We start from the raw sequence: 23,454 nt of genomic DNA, 5'->3' as shown, positions 1-23,454 counted from the left end.
TAACTGGATAAACTAAGGTTGGTTTTCTCACAATCTTGGGCTGCCCCCTTTCTGTTTCATGATGCAGTTGCAGCACGGTAGGCTCTTGTCTAAAACACTGTCTATGTTTGAGTACTTTTATTTTAATTTATAGGTCTAAGGCTTGTCTAAATTCCTCTGTCTGTGTCTGGGTATTTTCTTATTTTAACTTATAGGTATTTCTAAGGCTTGTCTAAATTCCTCTGTGTCTGAGTATTTTTCTTATTGGCACTTATAAATCTTTCTAAGGCTTGTATATTACCAGTCCACTTTTCATAGCTTTCTGTTTCCTTATTTCTAAATCTTTTTTCTTTGAGAGGATATAAAAAGCCAATATAGATATTAAGAATAAAATATGAAATATCAAAATAATAATCATAATTTGTATTGAGCCAATTTCAGTTAAGTCGTTTGGCCCTTCATTTTCTGCTTGCATTTTCAAGCCATCTAAAGTAGAACCATAGCAGGTCCTAGTGCCTTGTATTAGGGTATTCCTCATCCTTAACTCTTTCCTGGGGACTTCCCGGTGACTTACCAAATCTGATTCCTTTTTCAGTTTGTCCACAGCTAGAGTGATTTCTCTGTCTAGGTGGTCATGCCACATGTTGGATTACCAAAATGTTGTTTTTACACAAAATCGCAAATGTTTGATTTTACCGATAAAGACTCAGGAGCCAGATGCTGGGGTGAAAGCCTGCTAGCTCAGAGGCAGAGAAAGCACCCAGCTAACCTTCCTACTCAGCCAATGTCCCAGAACGAAAAGGCCTTTTCTTCTTCTCCTCCATGCTGTCTTAAATACCCTGCAAACTGAGTGTTCCTCCTTTCTACTTCCTGTGAGCCTCTCTATCCATCCTCCAGACTTCCTCTTGCTCTTTTTTTAATGACCTTTTTTTTTTTTTTTATAGATTTATTTATTAAGTATCGACAAGTTTTGTCTGCTTGTAGGCCAGAAGAGGGCATCAGGTTACATTATAGATGGTTGTGAGCCACCATGTGGTTGCTGGGAATTGAACTCAGGACCTTTGGAAGAACAGGCGGTGCTCTTAACCACTGAGCCATCTCTCCAGCCCCTCCTCTTGCTCTTTATGTTTTGTTTTTCCCTATGCTCACTCCCTGTCAACTGGTTGCTTGCTCTGTCTCTTGACCTATGGTTGACATTATTTAATCCTGTTTACAGAAAGCTCTTGCATTAAAGGTGAGTGGTAGAGCTGAGCCACAGGACAACTAGAAACAGGTTTTTCCAGTACACAATCTCATGGTTCACCGTGTGATCAAATATCCTGTAACATGCATACACATTATAAAAGTAAAAATTACCCCCTCCCATTGCAATATAAACCAAACTCTGGTTTATACTGAAGTAGACAATGAAAGTAAACTGTCTTCAATTCAAGTTACTCCCAAGAACAAGAGTCTTGCTGAATTAAAGGAAAACCCAGTCTTTTTCTTTTTTTAAAAGTATACATTTATTAAACATTTGTTAAAGAGGGTGCACTATAAATTCAGAAGTCATCCTGAGAATTATGCATGGAATGACTTTGGTTTGAAGGATTCCTTAAGAGTTCCTTTGGCATCCCTCTGGGCTTTGGTGCTTTTGGATGGCCTGCCCTGGAACTCTGGCTACTTAAAGCAGCTGAAGAGACACAAGCGGGTCTGCTGCACTTGCAGCCAAATGCTGACAGCAGCACACCTAGCGCGCAGATGTCGTTTCTTCTCACGGTCTTTGGAGTGAGGTACCTGCGGACCATTCCCCACCTAGCAAAGAGCCACTGAGGCCCCGACACATGTCCCGAACACAGGACTCCAGATAGCATGCAGGTAAAAATGTCTCTAGACAGGAGGATTTCCTCAGCTATTTTCTAGTCATCTAGAGTTAGGCAGGTAAAATTGCTTAAAAAATTTAAAACTATCTGGGTGTGGTGCCACACGCCTTTAATCTCTTCAGGCAGAAGCAGGCAAATCTTTGTGAGTTCGAGGCCACCCTGGTCTTCAAAAAGAGTTCCAGGACAGCCAGGCCTGTTACACAGAAAAACTTTGTCTCAAAAAACCAAAAATAAAATAAAAAATTTAAACTTATAACTGTTTCCAAATATACGGGATGACCATTACAAAGAAGCATGACACAAAAGCCTGGGTCAGCCCGAGTCAGCCCTGGTCAGCCCTGGTCAGCAGTCCTCCAGAAGCCGAAGAAGAGGCAAAAGCCACCCTATAAGGAGCAGAAAAGGAGAATTAGACTGCTTCCCTATGAACAAACCTGAGCTTCAGGCACACAGGAGGAAGGCTGGAGAGATGGCTCAGTGGTTAAGAGCACTGTCTGCTCTCACACATCGTGGCTCACAATGGCCTGTAACTCCAGCTCCAGGGGGTCTGACATGCTCTTTCTGGCTCCTCTGAGCATTGCATGTACATGGTATACATCTATACATTATTTATTTATTTATTTATTTATTTATTTATTTATTTGTTTTTCGAGACAGGGTTTCTCTGTGTAGCCTTGGCCATCCTGGACTCACTTGTAGACCAGGCTGGCCTCAAACTCACAGCGATCTGCCTGCCTCTGCCTCCCGAGTGCTGGGATTAAAGGCGTGCGCCACCACGCCCGGCCCCTATATATTATTTAATAGGAAGGGCTAGTTTGGAGCTTTGAGGTCAAACGTGTGATCAGCAAGGCCATGGGACAATCTCCAGTATGAAAAACACCCCCAAATGTCATGGAAGGTTCTAGATCATGCCAAAAAGGTGTGTAGTTACCACACACCTTACACCTCACAGTTAGGATTTGTAATAAGTAGTAAAGCTTACCACATCGAAACAACCGTCTAACTTCCTGATATGGTAGAAATATTTCATAACACCTCATATTTTGCCTCAATGCTGAGGAAAGATATCTAGAGGAATTCTATTTAAAAAAAAAAAAACAAAACTCTTCACTTGGGCTGGAGAGATGGCTCAGAGGTTAAGAGCACTGTCTGCTCTTCCAGAGGTCCTGAGTTCAATTCCCAGCAACCACATGGTGGCTCACAACCATCTATAATGTGATCTAATGTCCTCTTCTGGTGGTGTACATGCAAGGCAGAGCACTGTATACATAATAGTAAATAAAAAAACAATATAATTTTACCTTAAAAAAAAAAACCTCTTTACTATCTGATGTTATCTACATAATATCCAAAAAATTGAAAAACTTAAACCCTGGGCATTCCCTCCGTTGATGAGACCTGTCTGTCTTTAGCTTGTCTATTTGCTCTTGACCCGCTCTCTACAAATCAAATTCCCAACGGTGTGAGAAGCCGTCAGGGACCTCCTGGGTCACACTTGTGTCTACCCCTTTACTGCTGTCTTGGTTCTTCCATCCATAGCCCCGCCCCCCCTTTAGCACACCTCCCATCTCAATTCATCCAGACTGCTGTGTGGCGGTGCAACACACACACTCATGTGGACAGCATCCTTCCGTTGTACCAATCCAGGCCTCAGTCTCTGACTCAGATTCCCCGAGACGGGACATCAGCTGACTCCACCCCACCCCAAGTCAGTATGTAGCAACCAGACATTGAACTTAATGCCTGTTATCCCCCAAACACAAAAGGCTGGGGGTGTCTTATTGGAACTAGAGGGTATCCATGACAGGCTAACTTGCAGCAACAGTTTTCTCGGCTTGCATAAAAGAAATAGCGGACACCCTATTGAGAGCTAGCCTGGGAACTGTAAGCCTCTCTTCCCCAAAGGGAGCTTACCAACCCCAGGCTACCTGAGACCCTAAGCCATCAGGGACGAGGGGCAGCGAACCTGCATGATGAAGACACATTAACTAAAGGGCACAACCTTTCCCTTTCCCCTGTTGCTCTGGAGTGAGTGACAGCTATATTCATCACTGTGTGCCATGGGACCTCCCCCTTTCTCTGGAACCTGTAAGAGGGGACTTCCGCTTGGCCTCACAGACCTAACCCCTGCCATGCAGTCCTTCCGTGGTTTGAGTAAGTCTGTTTGTGAGTCTCTTCCCAAAAGGAAAATCTGCCTCATCAGTCCTCTCGAACCCTCCCGATTCTGAGACCTTATGAGAGGGGGGAGGAAGGGAGACAGGATGCAGAGGGAGAAATTAACACTCTGTCTTTAATGATTTCTTCAGAGGGCTCAGAGAGGACCTCAGACTCAGCTGGAGGCAGTCTGAGGGGCCAGCGGAGACCCATGCATCAGGAGCCGGCAGGACACCCCACGCTGCCCTTCTTTCCCAGGTGGTTTAAATGCAGACTTGACAGGAGGGTAATTGTTTGTTTGTTTGTTTTGTTTGTATAGCAGGTTTCAATAGTTAAGTTAATGTATCCCATCACATGGGCTGTTTCAGTTTGGATTCAGGCCCAATGAGAAGGGAAGTAAAGAAAGCTCAGCACCCAAGGGTGTTCTAACCTGGGGTAAAGGGCTCCCCCTCGCTCCCCCGTCTTTTCTGATGGTGCTGGGGATTGCACCCAGGGCTTCACAGATGCTTACAGTATACCATCGAAAGCTTTAGTCCCATGCTGGGGATGTTCCCTCAGCAGCAGCTCTGTAGCTGCAGACCAAAGGCAGCCTCTTCAGCCTACACCGCAGACAGAGATTCAGGACCAACCGAAAGCCAGGAGCCTGGGGGCTGCCCAGTAGGGAAGAGTGCAGTGGGGTAGATGTAAAGATTCCAGTCAGGGCCCCCACTTAGTGGCCACACACATTTCACAATCCCTAAGGCCTTACCCTCTTAAAGGGTAAAAGAAAAGGGAAGAGCTTCCATAGAGCCTGGCTGTGACCGACCACTGCTCCCTTTATACTACTTGGGCATATTCGACTTAATAAGCCCTCCCAGACAGTCCCAGGGGTAAGGGTTAGCGTAAGTCATGTGTGCCTGGCTGTCCCTGGATGGATTTTTATGACATCTATTGAGCAAGGGCAGTCTGACTATCTATAAAGAAATCCTGGGCTGGGGACATGGCTCAGGGAGTAGAGTGCTTGCCTAACATGCTCAAAGCCCTGGGCTTGTACTTTCAGCACCACTTAAACCCATCACAGTGACGCCGCCTGTCATCCTGGTGCTCCTGGCATGGAAGCCATAGGACCTCAGTGGCAGGGGTTTATGTGATGAGTTTGAGGCCAGCCTGGGCTACATGAGACCCTAACTTAAAAAAAAAAAAGAAAGAAAAAAAGTAAAGAAAATAAAGTCGGACTGCACAGTACAGGTGAAGCGTTTCCGGTCTCTTAGAGGCGCTCAACACAGGACCCCACCCCCACCCCATCACTCCCATGCTTTCAGGGTCTCACCAAGCTGCCCTGAGCCTCCAGCCAGGAGTGGTGCTGTCCCATGACTGAACACAGCAAGGCCCCCATGAGAAGGCCTTGAATATGATTCCTCAAGCCATTCCTCTGTCTGACAGCCTTGCAAGGACCTTGATTCAGAAGTGTTCCCATAGAGGCTATGAGCATCACCAGGCAGCCCCAGTTGAAGCTTTGGGCATCTGAGAGCACCTCATCTGTCATCTGTGTCACCAGCTCTAGGCGGTTGCCTTGGTAGCAAGGAAGGAGGAAAAGAAAACGGGTGCTGCTGGCTGATATATGCTACCACAGAGCAAAGCAAGGCTGCTAGGGTGGCGGCTGAAGTGACTGGCTCCCGTGCTCGGAACATCAAGTAGCCAGTCAACAGCCTTCTAGTGCTTTCCAGCAGCAGGTCGGACCTCTGGCCTCCTCAGACATTTGGGAACCTCATTAGCACCTGTTACAAGGGGGAGCAGCTGAGCCCATAGGCCCTGAGGGTTAAGAAACAGACAGGGGAGGGGTGGGGCTGGAACCTTCTAGGGGGCTGGGTAGCCTTGGAATTGTCATTCTCCCTGCCTCAGCCTTCTGAGTTGCTGGGGTTACAGGCTTGTGCCATCAGGCTCAGCTAGAAGCTGTGTCTTAACTTATTAATGACTGGGCTGACTTGCTTGGGAAATGAGGATACAGAAATCATTTTGCAAACGCTTGCTTATCTCTGACCTTCCAGCTAGGCTCCCTAGCACCCCTGTCTGTCCTCCATTAACCCAGTCCCTAGTATAGCAGTTCTTAACCTTCCTAACTCTTCGACCCTCACATTGTGGTGACCCCCAACCGAAACATTATTTTGTTGCTACTTCATAACTAATTTTGTTTTGTTTTTGTTTTTCGAGATAGGGTTTCTCTGTGTAGCCTTGGCTATCCTGGACTCGCTTTGTAGAGCAGGCTGGCCTCGAACTCACAGAGATCTACCTGCCAAGTGTTGGGATTAAAGGCGTGTACCGCCACACCTGGCTTCTTCATAACTAATTTTGCTGCTATGAATCATAATATAAATATCTTGATGTGTGGCTCCCAGAGGGGTCTCCGCCCACAGGTTGAGAACCACTGCTCTAGTAGGGTCACAGGCCTGCTGGGCGCTAGTCCTTGTGGGCTCTGTTGGGGCTCCTCTTTGACCTTTGACAGTCTGTGATGCTGAGGTTACCCCACGTTCCCTCTGAGGCCCTTTCCCAGAGGTCAACCCTGCCCAGCTGCCCTGGTCTCTTCTTTATGTCCACACTCTCTAGAGGCCTGCTTTAATTCAGGGGCGTCTCCTCGAGGGGCAAAGAGAGCACTTCAGAGTGTCAGAATGTAACCAGAACTCTTGTGAGTCCCCGAGACTCTTTTGGGGTTCCGAAATACTAATACTAATGACATAATGAAAACATGTGGCTTTTGTCACTCTCTGTTCCACAGAGACCACTGAAGAGGTGACAGTAGCATCCTGTTGCCTGGAAGAGTGGCGTTTCTGCAGGTCGCTCTGAGGAGTATGGGGCTGGGGCAACAAAACCAAAGCAACTAAGCAAAGAACTGGGCAGAGTATAAGACCAGAGACCAGACAATCTGGAGACACACACACCATCCTTCTCAGGGACAGTGAATATTTGCCTAAGACCTCCCACAGTGCCAGTTTTACCCCAGGAATGATTGCCAGTGTCTGAGGTGACCTTTGGTTCCCAGCATACTTAAAAAGAAATCTTTTGGCTGGGTGGTAATTGTGCATGCCTTTAATTCCAGCTCTCAGGATGCAGAGGCAGGCAGATAACTGTGAGTTGGAGGCCAGCCTGGTCTACAAAGTGAGTCCAGGACAGTCAAGGCTACACAGAGAAACTGTCTTGAAAAACAAAAACAAAACAAAACAAAAATCTTTTTAAAGATGGGATCTTGGGGCTGGGGCTGAGGCTGGAGCTCAGTAGGTAGTTTGTGAATCACGAGGGAAAGTCTGGGTTAGATCCCTAACAGTGCACCCACAGTATTAGTGCACCCAGTGTGTGGTGTGTGCTGGCAATCTTAGTGTGCCAACACCTGAAAAGCAAAGGCAGAGAGGTCAGAAGTTCTCAATCGTAACTGACAATGGAGAAAGTTTGAGGGCAGCCTGGGATATGTGATAGCTTGTTTCCTAAACAAACAAACAAACAAAACTCAACAACAACAAAAAAGAAAAGAAAAAAGAAACGCCAGACACAGTGGTGCACCACTGTAACCCCAGCACTCTGAGAGGCAGAGGCAGGCTGATCTCTGTGAGTTCGAGGCCAGCCTGGTCTACAAAGTGAGTCTAGGACAGTTGAGGCTACACAGAGAGACCCTGTCTCAAAAAACAAAAACAAACAAACAAACAAAGGGGAAGTAAGACTGCTCAGCGTGTAAGGGTGCTTGCTACCAAGCCTGACTACCTGAGTTCCACCCCTAGGCATCACATGGTGGGAGGAGAGACCAGGCTCCCACTGTTTCTCCTCTGACCTCCACATGTGCTCTGTTGCATGCATATTCACCTACACACAGAGAATACATATTCATATATGAATAAATAAATAAGAATAAAAACCAGAATAGAGCAAAACAAAAAACGAAAAGATGCGGCCTCACTAAGTGGCCGGGGCTGATCTTGAGTTCTTGGCTCAAGTCACCCACCGCCTCTGCTTCCCACACACCTGGACTTCCCAGGGTGTGCCACTGTTTCTGCTAAAAGGCATTTTATCATATGAAGAGTTTCCTTTTTTATTTGTTTGTTTGTTTTGAGGCAGGGTTTCTCTGTGTAACCCTGGCTGTCCTGGACTTGCTTTTGTAGACCAGGCTGGCATTGAACTCACAGAGATCAACCTGCCTCTGCCTCCCCAGTGCTGGGATTACAGGTGTGCGCCACCACACCTGGCCACAGGAAGAGTTTCTAAAAGAACAAACTTCTATACCTTTAAAAGAGAAAACGTAGAAAAAGCAGGAACCTTGTAAGAAGCAGCCAGTAGCATCTAGAAATAATTGCTGATTCAAATAAAGACGAGATACCCCTTGATAGCAAAGACATTCTTATTCATGGCCTGTTCATCAGTCGGTGTACAACTGCCACACAGGGCGCTTGAAGATAATTTACATGGACAACACACACTCTTTCTTAGACATTTCTGATAACACTACTTGTAGGAACCAGGCCCGACTGGGCTGCCTGCCTGTCTTGTTGTTTCATGTCCTGTTTCTAGCAGCTTCCACGTCTGTGTTTATCTTGGTTAGCTAGTCGTGTTTACTGCTCTGAGAACGCGCCCCTCCCTTCCTCGAGACTTTTCCTCCTGTGTGCAATCACCTCTTGAGGGATTTCACCTGGGAGGGGGAGTCTTGTTTTGCAGCCTATAAGAAGGCTCTTTGGAACTCTGGGAAAATAATAAACCGCTGCCGCGGCTGCTCCTCTCTTAGCACAAAGGGCCTGCTGTGTTATTGTGTGTGTGTGTACGCATGTGTGCGCACATGAGTTAAATCTGCAGCCCCTCGCCCTCGACTTGGTACCAGGGTGGCGCGGGCGCCACAACTACTAGCAGGCTTTTAAATCAGTTTAGTGACCTGTCTTCTCACACCAGAAGGTTGTTTGCTCTCAGCGGCATTTGTGCTATAAATGGCAACAAGTTTTCCCTTCAAATGGGAGGGAATGCCGCGTGCCATTTATCACAAGTCAAGCACACGGCCTGTTTTCTGCACATGTCCACTTAATTTCTAAAGTCTCTCTGTTGGCTCTGTTTCTTAACAATTAGACTTTATTATATAATCCAACAATCCTATACAAGAAAGAAAAAGGGCTAAAGGGAAACAAGAGTAAACCTTCCGGTATCTGTTCCACAGGACGGATCTCCAAGTGTCTCTGGCCTGCACGCTGGTCTAGCCTGTACGCTGCTCTCTGCCCAAATCCTGTTCCAAAAGATGCAGCCTTCTCCTCTCTCCTCCACCTGTGTCTCTCTCCTCGGGTGTGCAATGGCCGGTCTGGGTCAGGATCCCTACCCGCATCAATGCTCGGTTAGAACACAATAGCCCGGCTAGAGTCTGCTTCCTGAATGTCAGACCCAGGATGGCTCCATTCAGTCTATCCGTGGTGTTTCCAAGGGCAAAGCCCGCCAAGACTGCTTTCACCTGGGACAAAGCTTACAATCCTTCCCACACCTCTCCAGACAAAAAACACTCTTATCTAAAAAAGGACAACTGAACAGGTTGAAAAAAGATACGTTTACATAAAAACAGTTTTAAAAAGTGGTTCTGCGTAGTCACACTTGGAATGGGAATTTTCTTCTATTTCAGGCCAATGAGCGATCATCCTCGCAGTCCATAAAGCTGGCTGGTCCAGAGGAAGGTTCTAGAAGCCACAGTCCACACCAACAAAGGGTAGAGTTTAAAGTGCTCTGAAGACAGACTGGACTTAAGGAAGCAACAAGGGACATTCTAAATGCTGATAAATGTGAGATTCTATTGGTTGGAATAACTTAAAAAAACAGACTTCACAAAGTATTTGCGATGAAACAAGGGCTTGAAGGTACCGTTGACGTATCAAGGCCTACACAAGCACATTTCCAGGAAGGAGGTGAATTACACGGTGACACCGGAGGGGCTGAGGGAGTGCCGAGCTGTGAGGTTGCTCCCATAAGCTAGTTGGTGGGAGGCTCTGGGCTCGTCTAGAAGTCCTATCTAGCTGGGAGGACACGTGTTCTTCGTGCACGCTGTGAGGGGCTTATGCCCAAACCTGAGAAGACACAGATAGAGCCTTTTTAATAGTAATAATTTTTAAGACTTGAGGCTAAAGTTTAAAGATAGGAAGTTGGGCTGCACACGCATACACACACACACACACACACACACACACACACACACACACACACACACACACACACACATACTCCACCAAACAGGGCTCTCACGGGCTTCGGCACGCTTGACACCTATCCCCTCATTAGCTGTCTGCAGGGCCTGTGTGACCTGCCACTGGTGACTCCCTTAGATTGGGAACTGAACCATGTGTATCTGCACAGCTCACTATGTACACCAACCCCTCCCTACCAAAGTAGCGAACTTTTCTTTCTGCAATGTCACAAATTTCCTTATTTCATCTGTCCTAAAACTAGACATCCAACGTACTCCCTGTAAAATGTGCAGAACACAAAAGGACTGCTTCCTTTCTAAGACCTTATTAAGAATAGTTTTCATGCATCTATTTACTGCGTATGTATCTGCATACATGTGCATGTGTGTGCCACTGCACGTATGTACAGGTCAGTGGATCATTTGTGGGCCTCCAGGAATCTAGACAACAGCTGTCAACCTTGGCGGCGAGCGCCTCTACCCACTGAGACACCTCCTTTGGCTCCTCTAAGACTTTCTTCAAAATCCGTCCCTTACCCTCTCCCCAGCAATGTCAAAATCAGCACGCTCCAGATATGTTCAAGACTAATCAAGCCTCCATCCAAAGATCCAGAACCAGATCCCTGAGCCCTCACACGCATCCCGGCTCTCCCCGTGGGAGATGCCAAGCCTCTGTCAGATTTGGAGTCCTGCAAAGCAGTGGGCAATGTACTTAGTGCTCACATGCTTCGGGTTGCCTTCCCCATCCCCCATCCCCCGCCCCCTTGCCTTTTTGCTGTGGCGGTGGTACCCCAGGGGAGTTGTAAGTCTGACCAAAGCCACAAGGTCCTTTTCCTGGAATAGCATGGGCACAGTCAGCAAATAACCCCAGGGGCCTTCACAGACCTCCCGGGGGTCTGTGACCTGACACACGCCATCTGCACTGGTATGAAGAGTTGCTCAGCACAGGGAGTAGGCTGGGAACCTCTGGCTTACCCAAGGCCAGGATATAAAAGCCAGACTTTTAGGTTTAAAAGAAATAACCCAAGCCCCCCCGCCCCCCAGCCCCCCAAACCCCCAAACCATTTGGGTTTTTTAGCTCCACTATTCCCTCAGCATCATGGGTACCCTGTGGCCTCTCTGAACACCTGTGTGGATGAAGCCCCTGACCTGGACACACCCCTTGCTGTCTGCATCTCTGCACAGAGCCATCGTGAGAGTGCTCAGCAGGGCCACCAGTCCGCCCTCTCCTTTCCCACAGGAAAATGGCACATCTCTCTTACTCTTAGGGTGTGATCCCACGATCCTGAGCAGAATGCTGTCCCATCAGGAGAGACTCGCAGAGTGCTGACACGGTTTTCATGTCCAAACAGGATGGAGACCCGGGAGCCCTTGAGAACATCCCAGACATTGATGGTGTAGTCATTGTACCCAGCGAAGAGCAGGCGACCTGGAAGTAGAAGATACAATGGTTATATTGGTTCCTGTTTTTCCTTCCTTGACAGTCACTCACATACTCACTCACTTGTTCACTCACTCACTGATCCATTCGTTAATGAATTAATCCATCCATCCATCCATCCATCCACCCATCCAACAAACACAGACCCATCTAGGCCCACTGTACGGCAGGCAATGTGTGCTGCCTTCGGAATTCAGGAGAAATCGGTCACTGTCCTCTGGGGAAAGCAGGGGACAGACAGGCATATCCCTGTAGCATCATTTGGTTGGGTCAAGTGTGTGTAGGATGACATTGGGCCTTAGAGGAAGCAGGAGCTCTGCTGTCCTTTCTAAACTTTTGATGAGTTTACAGAGGTTAAGGCAACGTGATCACTGCTCTTGAGGGCTAAGCAGTTATCTTCGGTGCTTGGGTAGAGGTGCCATAATGCGGCTGCAGTTTTGTGTGCAGAGGCACAGACTCAGAACGGGGGGCAGGGGGGGAGCGCCCCATGAGCACTGGCTTGGCTTCTGCTAGCCGCCTTCCAGGTTTGTTTCAGAGAGCACAGACGGGAAGTGGCCAGGGAGTGGGGTGAAGGGAGGGGTGCCTGAAGTCCCACATGGCCTCGGCATACTGCCCCGCAGAAAGCTCAGCGATGGAAAGCGTGGCAGAGAGCTGCTTATTTATTTTAGGTCTAGTCCTACCATCCTGGGGGAGGTTTCTGAAATAAAATCTTACCGCTGAGGGAGAAGTCCACGCTCGATGCTCCAAATATGATGCTCTCCTTGGAGTAGATGGCTACCTCTCTGTCTGCCCGCAGGTCATAGAGGCGACACTAGGGTGCAAAGAAACAGAGAAACATGCCATTACTTCTGGCTTCAAGTTGTCAAAATGCAGACCACAGAGCTACTATTTGGGACCAGAAGCTTTGGTAATTTAAGGCCTGACAGGGGAAAACCTCTTTAGTTTTCTCTCCTACTATTTTATCCTTCAGTCCTGTTTCCTGCTGTTCTCTATGGGTCAGCGGAGACTCAAAGAAACAGCAAGTGTAGAAAATGTCTTTGGGTACAGAGACAAGCAAAGAATCCTCCTTTTTCTTGGTGAAGTACAGTCATTGTGGATCATTCTGAAATACTTAGAAATTCATGCACAAGGAAATGAAAGTCACCCCAAGTCCTAGTGGCAATTGCTAGTGACTGGGATTTTTTTTTTTTTAAAGATTTGTTTATATATTTATTATGTATACAATGTTCTCTCTGCATGTGTGCCTGCCTGCCAGAAGAGGGCACCAGATCTCATTACAGAGGGCTGTGAGCTACCATATGGTTGCTGGGAATTGAACTCAGGACCTTTGGAAGAGCAGAAAGTACTCTTAACCTCTGAGCCATCTCTCGAGCCCTGACTTGGATGTTCTAAAGCCATCTGAATGGAGGGAGCCTCAACTAAGAAGATGCCTCCAATTTTAACTGGTTTGTAGGCAAGCCTGTAGGGTATTTTCTTAATTAGCGATTGGTGTCTCCCAGTCCATTGTGAATGGGGTACCCCTGGGTTGGTGGGTCTGGGTTCTATAAAAAAGCAGGCTGAGCAAGCATGAGGAACAAGCCAGTAAGCAGCATCCCTCCATGACCTCTGCATGAGCTCCTGCCTCCAGGTTCCTGCCCTGCCTGATGGTGAGCAGTGACATGGAAGTATAAATTAAATAAATCACTTCCTCCCTATCTTGCCTTTTGGTCATAGTGTTTCATCGTGGCAGTAGAAACCCTGACTGGGACTGTGTGGATATGGGTGAGATGGGCGCTGCCTTGCTGCCTCCGTCAACAGTGTGTGGTAATCATTTTCCAAAATTAGTGACGACTCACATATATGTCTGCCCAATATTCCCCATGAGGCTATGTCTCAATCTGTTAAGGCATGCCACCTAATGTTCTTCTTATGGCTAAATTTTCTCTTTTATACATAATTTTATAATAAAGATTTTTTTTTGTGGGAAGAAAACTGATTTTTCGAATACACTACAAGGAGCAATGGTCTAGGCAGAAACAATAGAACTGCACGTAGCCAAGTGATGAACACTTTTATGTAAAAAATATTTACATGCATGATGATGTCTCCTTTGCATTAGTGTATAACAGAACTGTCCTTCCTGGAAACGGTGTGGCCAAACGTGCGCCTTTATATTGTGTTACATATTTTTTGGGCATGGTGGCGTACGCCTTTAATCCCCGGCACTCGGGAGGCAGAGGCAGGAGGATAGCTGTTGAGTTCGAGGCCAGCCTGGTCTACAAAGTGAGTCTAGGACAGCCAAGGCTACACAGAGAAACCCTGTCTCCAAAACTAAACCAAAACTAAACCAATCAACCAAACAACCAAACAAAAAACGAAACCAAACCAAAAAACAAACAAACAAACCCCAAACAACAACAAACCCCTGTGGTTTTTCCTTAGGGAAAGAGAGAACTTCGTTTCCTGCGATTTTTATTCAGTTACTATATATGACTTCTGTGATCAGAAAACAAATTGTTTAAAAAACAAACACAAACAAACAAACAAACAAACAAAAACAAAAAAGCTAAGGGGCTGGAGAGATGGCTCCGCCATAAAGATCACTGGCTGTTCGTTCAGAGGATCAGCGTTCGAGTCTGGGTACCAGACGGTGCTCACAACATTCTGTAACTCCAGCCTCAAGGCGTCCCAGCCCCCTCTTCCAGTCTCCAAGGGTATCAGGGATGCGTGTGGTACATAGACATACATGCAGGCAAACATACACACACATACAAAAACATAAAAACAGAAAGAAAAATAAATCCAAGGCCTGATGTTTTCCCGTTTGTTGCTTTGGTTTAAATAAAAATTCCGTGCGACTTTTGCAAACAATGAAACAAAAACAAGCTATTATATCTCCCCTCTGCCTTGAAAGGGCTGTCAATAACTGAGCCATACCGTTGCATCATCTGACCCGGAAGCAAAAGCATCTCCACTGGGGTAGTACCTGCAGAGAAAGTTGGTGGAAAGCCTGTTATGGGGAGCACCCATTCCCAGGACACCCCCTCTCAGGGACCCCTGGGAAGGCAGCCTGGCTCAGGGTCACAGAGCCAGCAGCTCCATTTCTGGGACGCAGGCCCGATGGGAGCCTCATGTGGTGGGACCACCAGCCTCTCATGTTCCTGGGATAAGCCTGGGACGGCGGCTCTGACTTGCAGAGAGAGGTGTGCTGAGGGCCAAGTGAGGTCACTGCATTCACATCACGTACTGAGCAGGGCAGGAGCCCTGTGATGCACCTTACTCCCAACATGTGGCTCGGAGCACAGGGACATGGAGTCACACGGACAGAGCCACATCAGCTGTCAGGACGTGCGATACTCTGCACGGCGTCGTCATCTTCCCCAGCCTCGTTTCCTCGTTTGTAAGGTGAGGATACTAAAGCCTGTCCACACGGTAAAGATCTAACAGGACAGTGAGTGCTGATACATAAAAAGCATTGGCTATTCCTGCCGTCCTCCTCCTCTCAGTGCTCAGGAGGAAGTATGTATGCATGCATGTATGTATGCATTATGTATGTATGCATGCATGTATATGCACGTGCATACACATGCATGTATGTATATATGTATGCATGCATGCATTATGTATGTGTGTGTATATAGCTGGGTGTCACGAGGCCCAGGCCAGCCTTGACCTCTGTATGTGAATGACTTTGAGTCTGGTCCTCCTGCCTGCACCTCCTCTGTTCTGAGGGTACAGGAGTAAGGCACCACAGCCAGGTTTATGCCATGCTAGCAAGAGAGTGTGCGTTAGCTAAGCACTCTGCCAACTGAGCTACGTCTCCTGAAAATGACGTGTCTTTACGTCACTTCCCCGACACTCAGATGTGTTCCATCCCTTTCAATGCAACTTCTTTCGGATTACAAATGGCTCTCACCTTCCAGCTTGTACTAGGGAGATGATAGTTAAGAAAAGAAATTGCAAATAGGGAAGTTTTGTTGTCATTTTTAATGCATGCATTTGTGTGTGTGTGTGTGCGTGCGTGCGTGTGTGTGTGTGTGTGTGTGTGTGTGTGTGTGTAAGGCTGAGGACAGCTTTAGGAAATCAATCTCAGAGAAATGGCCTCCTCCTTTGAGTCGGGTTCTCTCACTGACCTGCAGTTCACCAATCAGGATAGACTGGATGGTGCCAGGCCCAGGATGGCGGCCCCCTCAGTGCTGGGGTTACAACCACCTGCTTCTGTGTATCTTCATGTGGACGCCAGAGACTGAGCTGGGACCTCAAATGCCTTACCAAATGGGCTGTGGCCCGAGCCCCAGCAAGATTGATTTTGTGTGACTACCTAACAGAGTGTCTAATGGGAGAGGATGAGAACAGAAAAGCTGGAGGAAAAACGCTCAGGGTTTAGCTGTTTGCCTCACACCATGGTGTTAATGCACTATATGTGTGTGTGTTAAAAAAAACCAAACACTATGTGTATGTGTGTGCACATGCGCGTGTATATGTGTGCGTGCGTGGGAAGGTGTGTGCGTGTGTGTGCACATGTGCGGGATGTGTGTGTGTATGCGTGTGTGCACGTGTGTGTCTGTGTGTGCTTCTGTGAGGGCAGGTGTCCTGAGGAGGTGTGTGTGTGTGTGCGTGCTCCTGTGAGTGCAGGTGTCCTGAGGAAGTGTGTGTGTGTGTGAGTGTGTATGCATGCGCACGTGTGTAGGTAGGTGAGTGCATGTGCACCTGTGCGCACGTTTGAGTGTGCATGTATGCACATTATGTGCGTGTGGGGTGCATGTGTGCAGGTTGTATGTGCGTGCATGTGTGTGTGTGTGCTCCTGTGAGTGCAGGTGTCCTGAGGAGGTACTGGAGCTCCAGGAGTCAGAGGCAGTTGTGAGTCTTCTCACATGGGTGCTGGGAACTGAACTCAAAGGAATGTGTCTAATGTTTTCCCACCAGGAATGACGGCAATTCTTAGGACTCTGAGCAGAATGGTGTTTTACGTTTAGCCATGGCCGTGGCACCTTATGAACAAATGAAGTCCTGCTGGCCCCTTTCCTGGAACCCCACTTATGGAGAGCTGCCGGGCTGTCTAGGGTTTTCTCGCCTGAAATAGCCCTGTGTTGGTTCAGAGCCCACCTGCCCTCCATGCTTCCTCCAGCCTTCTCTGTGTCAACTGTCCAGATTAGAGACCTGGGCTTCCTGAGCTCAGTGTTCTTAGAGTGTGACCCATGTCACCTTACTGCCCTGCCTTAGCAGTTGTCAAGCCTGCCTCTTCAGCCTCCTGGCCTCAGTTTAAATGTCACCTTCTCAGAGGCCTTCAGTCCCTAAGAAGCAGCCCACCTACTGTACATGTGTTCTACACAGCCCCGTACCCCCTGCTATGTGTGTATGTATCGTTTTGTGTCTGGTCTGTTTCCTGAAGGGCAACAGAAGCTTTGTGCAGCACATTCCCTGTTGTAACCCTGATTCCGAGGAAATCCTTGGCATGTGCTCATTCGGTAAGCATGTGAAGAACAGCCGAGAAACAGCGGCTCGCTCGGGAGGATACAGGTTGTCCCTAAAGCAAGCAGAGTAAGTGCTGCTTGGATCTGGAGCTTTTCCTGTTGTGGAGCCCTTTCCTCAGGTAACCACACCCTCTGCCGTGTGTGTGTGTGTGTGTGTGTGTGTGTGTGTGTGTGTGTGTGTGTGTGTGTGTTGTATGTGTGTGAGTGCGGTATGTGTGGTGTGTGTATGTGTGTGTGGTGTGTGTGTGTGATGTGTGTGTGTGTGTGTGTGTGTATGTGTGTGTGTGTGTGTGTGTGTGTGTGTGTGTGTGTGTGTGTGTGAGAGAGAGAGTGTCCTGTTAGGACAACCCAACCCTCAGTAAAGCCCCAGACCAGAGGATCCCAAGCACTCACTGACCGGACACTGTTCACATCAGATTCGTGGGTTTCGAAGGCTTGCACACACTGGCCAGAACGCATATCCCACACCATAGCCTTCTTGTCACAACCCTACAGACAGAAAACAACCTTGTTACACACTATGAGGATGGTGTACAGACAGGGAGGAATCTTAAGTTACTTCTGCTCCCCCACCCCCAGTCCCCCCACCCACCCCACTCCCACCCTCCCGTCATGCTCGAGGAGGCAGCATTTTCCAGGCTCGAGAAGCAGGAGGGCACATGACTTCCTCCTTCTGCGTGTTTCCTTCTTTCGTGTATTTCTGGGTTGGAGGTAAGACCTTCGGTGTTTCCTCCCTCATTCCTCCCGGGCACTTCACTTTCTTTCACGCCTCTTCCTACCCACTTTCCTAAGCTCAAAGGTGAGCAGATGTTGGCCCATGGGGTGGGTGTGGGTGTGGGTGTGTGGGTGGGTGTGTCTAGGCTGGGGACACTAGGGACGGGTTGGTGGTTTTCAAACAGAGCAGCCAAGAACCTCAGCTTTGCTAGGGTTATAAAGCCGACTGTCAGCAGAGTTAGGAATGGGGTTCCTCTGGGCCACGTGCACCTCAGCAGCATGCTGATCTGGGTAGTGGCTGTCCCAGGGCCTCTTCATAGGCCTGCCATTGACCGAGGGCGGCAAGTCACCCTCCCCCCCCCCCCGCCAGCCTTCTGCCTCAACTCTGAAGACTGATGCTCTCTCTGAGTCACACACAAGTCAGAAACCATAAATAAAGATTTTCCATATTATGCGATCATGATTCTGGGAGCTTTTTGGTGAATTCCCACAGAGCCTGAATTGCAAAAGGCATTCTCTCAACAGCTAGGTGAACTGATGGCTTCAGAGATATGAAGAGACACCTGCCATGGGGTATAGTAAGTACCCTGAGAGTTTCACTGACGACAGAGAATCAAGAAAATTCAAGTACCTTCAGCCTCCCACTGGACACTAAAATGGCTGGAGCTCATGTATGCAAAGAGACAATATAATCTATAGAGATGATGGTCATTTCAAGAGAGCGGGGATGAGGCAGTTATACGAAGGCACAGATCAGAGGCATACATGGGTGGCCAAACACACAAGAGGAAAATCAGGGTTCCTCCCAATGAGCAATGGGAGGTTCCCGAAGGCCTGAAACCACTCAGGGCCTATGTGTTGATTCCTATGGTTCGTCTTCTGTTTCCTTCATCTGAGGGTGAGAAGGGAATGGTGGGCAAGAGATGTGGGATGGGAGTGTCCCCCAGCCCAGGGCTCTGTGACAGGCCAGCACTGGTTCTTCCTTGCATGCACTGCACATGCACAGTGGCCTATGGTTGAGCAGGGATGCAAAATTTATTTGAGGGATCTTAGGAACACTGACACACACACACACACACACACACACACACACACACACACACACACCCGAGTTGCAGCATTCAGACAGAACATTCTGGATCTCTACAGAGACTTCTGTCAGTGACTGAAGGAAGGGGGCTCAGCGACAGTGCTGACACTGCTGCAGGCACTGGGGTCTAGCTGCAGGGAGCTGAAGACACTTCTAGGAAAGACACAGCACCAGGTCCAAGAACAAAAAAAGAACTGCTAGCATCTGCCTCCCTGTGGAAAAAAGACCCCAGAGATTTTCCCTGTTTTTACCCCAGACACAAAGGTGTTTCCAGTTTCTGAGGGGGCCAGGTCCAAGCAGAGGACATCAGCCCCGTGCCCATGAAAGCTCTGCAACAACTGTCCGCTCTCCACATCCCACAGGGCGCATGTCCCATCACCACTGGCTGTCAGGATCTGCATGAAGAAAAGAGTTTTGGGGAAGGTTAGCTAAAGGCTTAGCCTTCCACAGAGCATAGCAGGCTGCACACACACACACACACACACACACACACACACACACACACACACACACGCACAACCCCACACCACTGAGTTCAAACACAGAAAAGTCTCTCCTACACCTAAAAGGCCAGACTGTGCTTTTAACGTCCCTAAGTCATGGGTTACACACATCCACCAGAGCTGAAATCCCGGCGGTCTTGCTGCGGTGCCTCCACGCAGGGTGCCATGCCAGCCTTGCCTGTAGGAGATGCTCCTAATTGTGGTGCAGACACTCAAGTGTTCTCAGACATCAGCTCGCACACAAATGCAGAGGGTCTGCAGAGGGCACACGTCTAGACAGGACCTGGGAGCCCGCTTGTCCCTGAACTCCTCCGTGATGAAGCTGCTGGGGTCACTGGGGTCACTGGGTTGCATGTTGAGCACTGAGGGTGGAGGAAGCCTTCGTGTGCCTGCTAGTCTCTGAGCAGGACACTGTTCAGAGGCTCCGTGTACACTCCTCATGTAACCTTTGCCGTCTGCTGCTACTGTCCAGCCTCAGCTAAGGTGTTTGTGTCTGCAGGAATATCGCGTGTTGGTCTCTGTTCTCCTGAAACTATTATAGGCCTGGCAGTAAGAATAATTTCTCTCTCTCCCCCTCCCTCCCTCTCTCTCTGTCTCTCTCTCCCCCCTCTCTCTTTCTCTCTCTGTATGTGTGTGTGTGTATGTGTGTGTGTATATATATATATATATGATTTATTTATTTATTATGTATACAATGTTTTGCCTGCATGTACAACTGCAGGCCAGAAGAGGGCACCAGATCTCATTACAGATGGTTGTGAGCCACCATGTGGTTGCTGGGAATTGAACTCAGAACCTTTGGAAGAGCAGCCAGTGCTCTTAACGGCTGAGCCATCTCTCCAGCCCAAGAATAATTTCATGTCAATGTAACTTCCTGTCACTGTGTCAAATGACCCTGGGACTCCATGTGCGTTCCTGTTACTGTGTCGTGCAAGTTTGAGGAGCTGAGGTGGAGCCCCACACCTATCTAAGAAGCTAGGCATGACGGTGCACACTTGTAACCCTGAAGCTCAGTGGCTGCCCTACAAGCGGCACTCTGACCCTCAGCTAAGCAGAGCAGAGCACTCTCTACAGCAGCCTGGGTCTATCTCGGCTCTACGTCAGTAACTCTGGGTTTCCTCTTTCTCATTTTACTGGAAACAGCAACCAAGGAGAAACGGTAGGTGCCTCCCCTGGAGTCTGTGCCACACAGAGCACGCCTTACCCCGCAGTTCCCAGATGTGCTTGGCAAGGGTTGTGCCCCAGGGTGAAGTGTGCACTTACCTGCATGTCCGAGTTGGTGAAGCTGCAGGCAGATAGGTAGTTGGTGTGCATAGCGACCGACTTCTTCTTGGCAGCCATGTTCTCATTTTTGTCAAATGTCAATGGGTACACAGAACACTTGTTATCCAGACCACTGGCCCAGGAGACAGAGGACCAAAGGTTGACATGGAAGGGTGGGAGACACACCTCCTTTTCTCATTTATACTGGCTGGGCAAATGCTTTTCCTCAGCAGTACCTTACATTGCAATCTTTCCTCTTTTACTCAATGCCTTCTAATCTACAGTCGTGCTGAAACAGACCGACCAAAATGAATTTGAAACCACTTTCCTCAGATTCACAAACAGCTTGCCAAGGGAGTGGGAGCGAACGGAGCACCATGTGAATACAAACGCGACATTCTACCTCAACCTAGATCAAAGTGCACATTTACATCTCTCCTGAATAAGAACTCTCCTCATGCATCCGCTGTGTCTTTGTCACAGCTGAGAGAGGCGCAAGGGCTCCCTATCAGCTAGTAAGGAGCCATGGAGCTAAGAACCTAATGGCTGGAGAGATGGCTCAGTGATTACAAACACACTGGCTGCTCTTACAGAGGACCTGGGTCCAATTCCCAGCACCCCCATGGCAGCTCACAACCATCTGTGGCTTCAGTTGCAGGGGCTCCCAAGTTCTCTTCTGGCCTATGAGGGCACCAGGCACGTATGCAGTGCACAGATTATACAAATACTCATAATAAAAATAAATAAGCATAAAAACAGCAAATGCAAAATAGCTACAAAACTGTTATAAAAGTGAATATTTCCAAAGGCTCATTTGTTGCTTTTGCAGAGGGCCCAGTTCATTTCCCACGTGGTGGCTCACCCTCATCTGTAACTTTAGTTCCAGAGGCTCCAACGCCCTCTACTGACCTGTATACTGTACATATGCACATGCAGGCAAACACCCACACACATGGAATAAAATAAATCTAAATTTTTAATTGAAAAAGTACCGTTACTATTTTGTGTGTGTGTGTGGTGGGGGGATGTAGCACAGCATCCTTTGTCCTGTCAGAGGACAACTTTCAAGAGTCAGTTGTCTCCTTCCACAGTGGGACCCAGGGGTTGGACTCTGCCATCAGCTTGCCCAGCAGGCTTCTTTCCTCCTGAGCCATCTTGAGGGTCTGGGGCCAGCTTTTCACGAGGGTGATGGGGTCTGACCTCACGTCCTTACATTCATTTGTCCCCTGAGCCATCTCCCCGGACCTCTGTTTTTTTGTTCAGGACAGCTCTTGGCTAGCTATTAAGGGCTGCTCACTCTGGACTTAACTGTTTTTCGTGGTTACAAAGTACACGCCGGGATCAGAAACGTTTCACATTGTTTAGATTTTGGGATATTTGCCTATATAGAGCATAACAGCCTTTTGTGGCTAATGGGACATTTGGAAAACTTACCCACAAGCGATGGCACACCCTGACGGAGCGTAAGCGCACGCCATCACCCAGGTGCAGGGCATGGTGACCGCATGCTCCTGAAACATTAGCACCAACAGGAGTGAGTAACACGCACCTCCACACAGGACTTAAATGTCTGAGCTTTTACTAAACATGAACACCAGAGTCCCTGAAGGTTTGTCACAGTTTACACGGCAGTGGCAAGGGATGGAAGTGGGCTTCACAGTGACAAGGGGCCTCGGCTGTCTAGTACCAACCAAATCTCAGTTGGTAAGAAGCAGCAATATTTCACGTCACTGTTTTCTTGTCATTTGCCAGGGGTTTGACAGGTTTCCCTTGCTGTTGCCCTATCTGGTCTGGGGTTGTGGTCCTCTAGGGGGTCAATATTAGGGGGTGCTGGCAGAGTTGCTGTTTTCATGGGGGCACTAATGGGGAGAGTCAGGCTGGGAAGCTGAGGCCGAGGATGTATCCAGGAGGGACACCTCACCTTGTTCGTGGTGAAGGAATCCCACACAATCACCTTCCCATCCTGGAGAGAGAAGAAACAACATGTTAGGAGCCAGCACCTGGCAGCGTGTTCCTACCCATAATGACCTAGATGTCCTCAGAGTACCCTGCCCTGACCCAACTCTCTCACCCCCTTACTCGAAAGCAGGCTGGATTTCCCAGTCAGCTCTCCCTTTTATTTTGATCTAGACACACACACACACACACACACACAAAAAAAAAAAAAAAAAAAAAAAAAAAAGTAAAAGGGAGAGCTGACTGGGCAATAGATCAAATGAGAAAAAGCAAGACTCTGATACTATTTTTTATTGGCCAGGGTCTCCTGTAGCTTAGGTTAGCTGACACCTTGCTACATAGCCGAGGATGACATTGGATCTGCCCGCTTTTGTCTCCTGAGTGCTGGGGTTGCACTCTCATGCCTGGCTCGGACTCAAGTCTATCAACCCCCTGAGCAATTTGGAAGTAAAGGTGGTGAACGGCACAGGAAAGGCGCCTGGAAAATGCCCCCGAGGGCAGAAGCAAGGTCTGATGTAACAGTGGCAGAATGTTCCTCCGTCACATCTGGTGGCAGGACAGACAAAGCGCATAGTCTAGGGCCCTTCAGGATCCCTGGCCTCACGTGTCTTTAGGTTTAATTTCTGGCCTAAGTGGCCAAGCAGAACGCAGAGGATGTGTTAGGGAAGACAGTCATTTGTGACATAACAGGGGCTCTGCACTGCACACGAGGATCCTCTGCACCTGCAGCCCACCCTCCCTAGACACGGACACTGTGTCAATGTGGTTGTTTCCTCTGCCTCGCTGCCTGCCATTTCCCACTGCCTACCCACAGTGTGCGCTGAAGTCTCATTAAACTCAATGTGAGCTTCCACAAGCTGATGCACTTGCCAGGCG

The 23,454-nt window shown here is 48.4% G+C and overlaps 1 protein-coding gene across 1 annotated transcript in view; it reads right to left on the bottom strand.

Moving 5' to 3' along the window:
• Window positions 1-9,799: 9,799 nt before the first annotated feature.
• Window positions 9,800-23,454, bottom strand: part of Gnb5 (G protein subunit beta 5) — a 30,779-nt gene continuing 17,124 nt past the window's right edge. The window contains exons 3-11 of the mRNA XM_051140191.1: window positions 22,544-22,585; window positions 22,057-22,133; window positions 20,623-20,755; window positions 19,108-19,251; window positions 17,450-17,541; window positions 14,516-14,564; window positions 12,314-12,410; window positions 11,421-11,587; window positions 9,800-10,042 (exon numbers count right to left, since the gene is read on the bottom strand). Coding sequence (XP_050996148.1) covers window positions 10,031-10,042; window positions 11,421-11,587; window positions 12,314-12,410; window positions 14,516-14,564; window positions 17,450-17,541; window positions 19,108-19,251; window positions 20,623-20,755; window positions 22,057-22,133; window positions 22,544-22,585 — 813 coding nt within the window. The 3' untranslated portion in view covers window positions 9,800-10,030. The remainder of the gene's footprint in view (window positions 10,043-11,420; window positions 11,588-12,313; window positions 12,411-14,515; window positions 14,565-17,449; window positions 17,542-19,107; window positions 19,252-20,622; window positions 20,756-22,056; window positions 22,134-22,543; window positions 22,586-23,454) is intronic.

The sequence above is a fragment of the Acomys russatus genome, chromosome 32, assembly GCF_903995435.1.
Source record: "Acomys russatus chromosome 32, mAcoRus1.1, whole genome shotgun sequence".
Taxonomy (NCBI): domain Eukaryota; kingdom Metazoa; phylum Chordata; class Mammalia; order Rodentia; family Muridae; genus Acomys; species Acomys russatus.
This window is presented reverse-complemented; position numbering and strand designations above follow the sequence as displayed.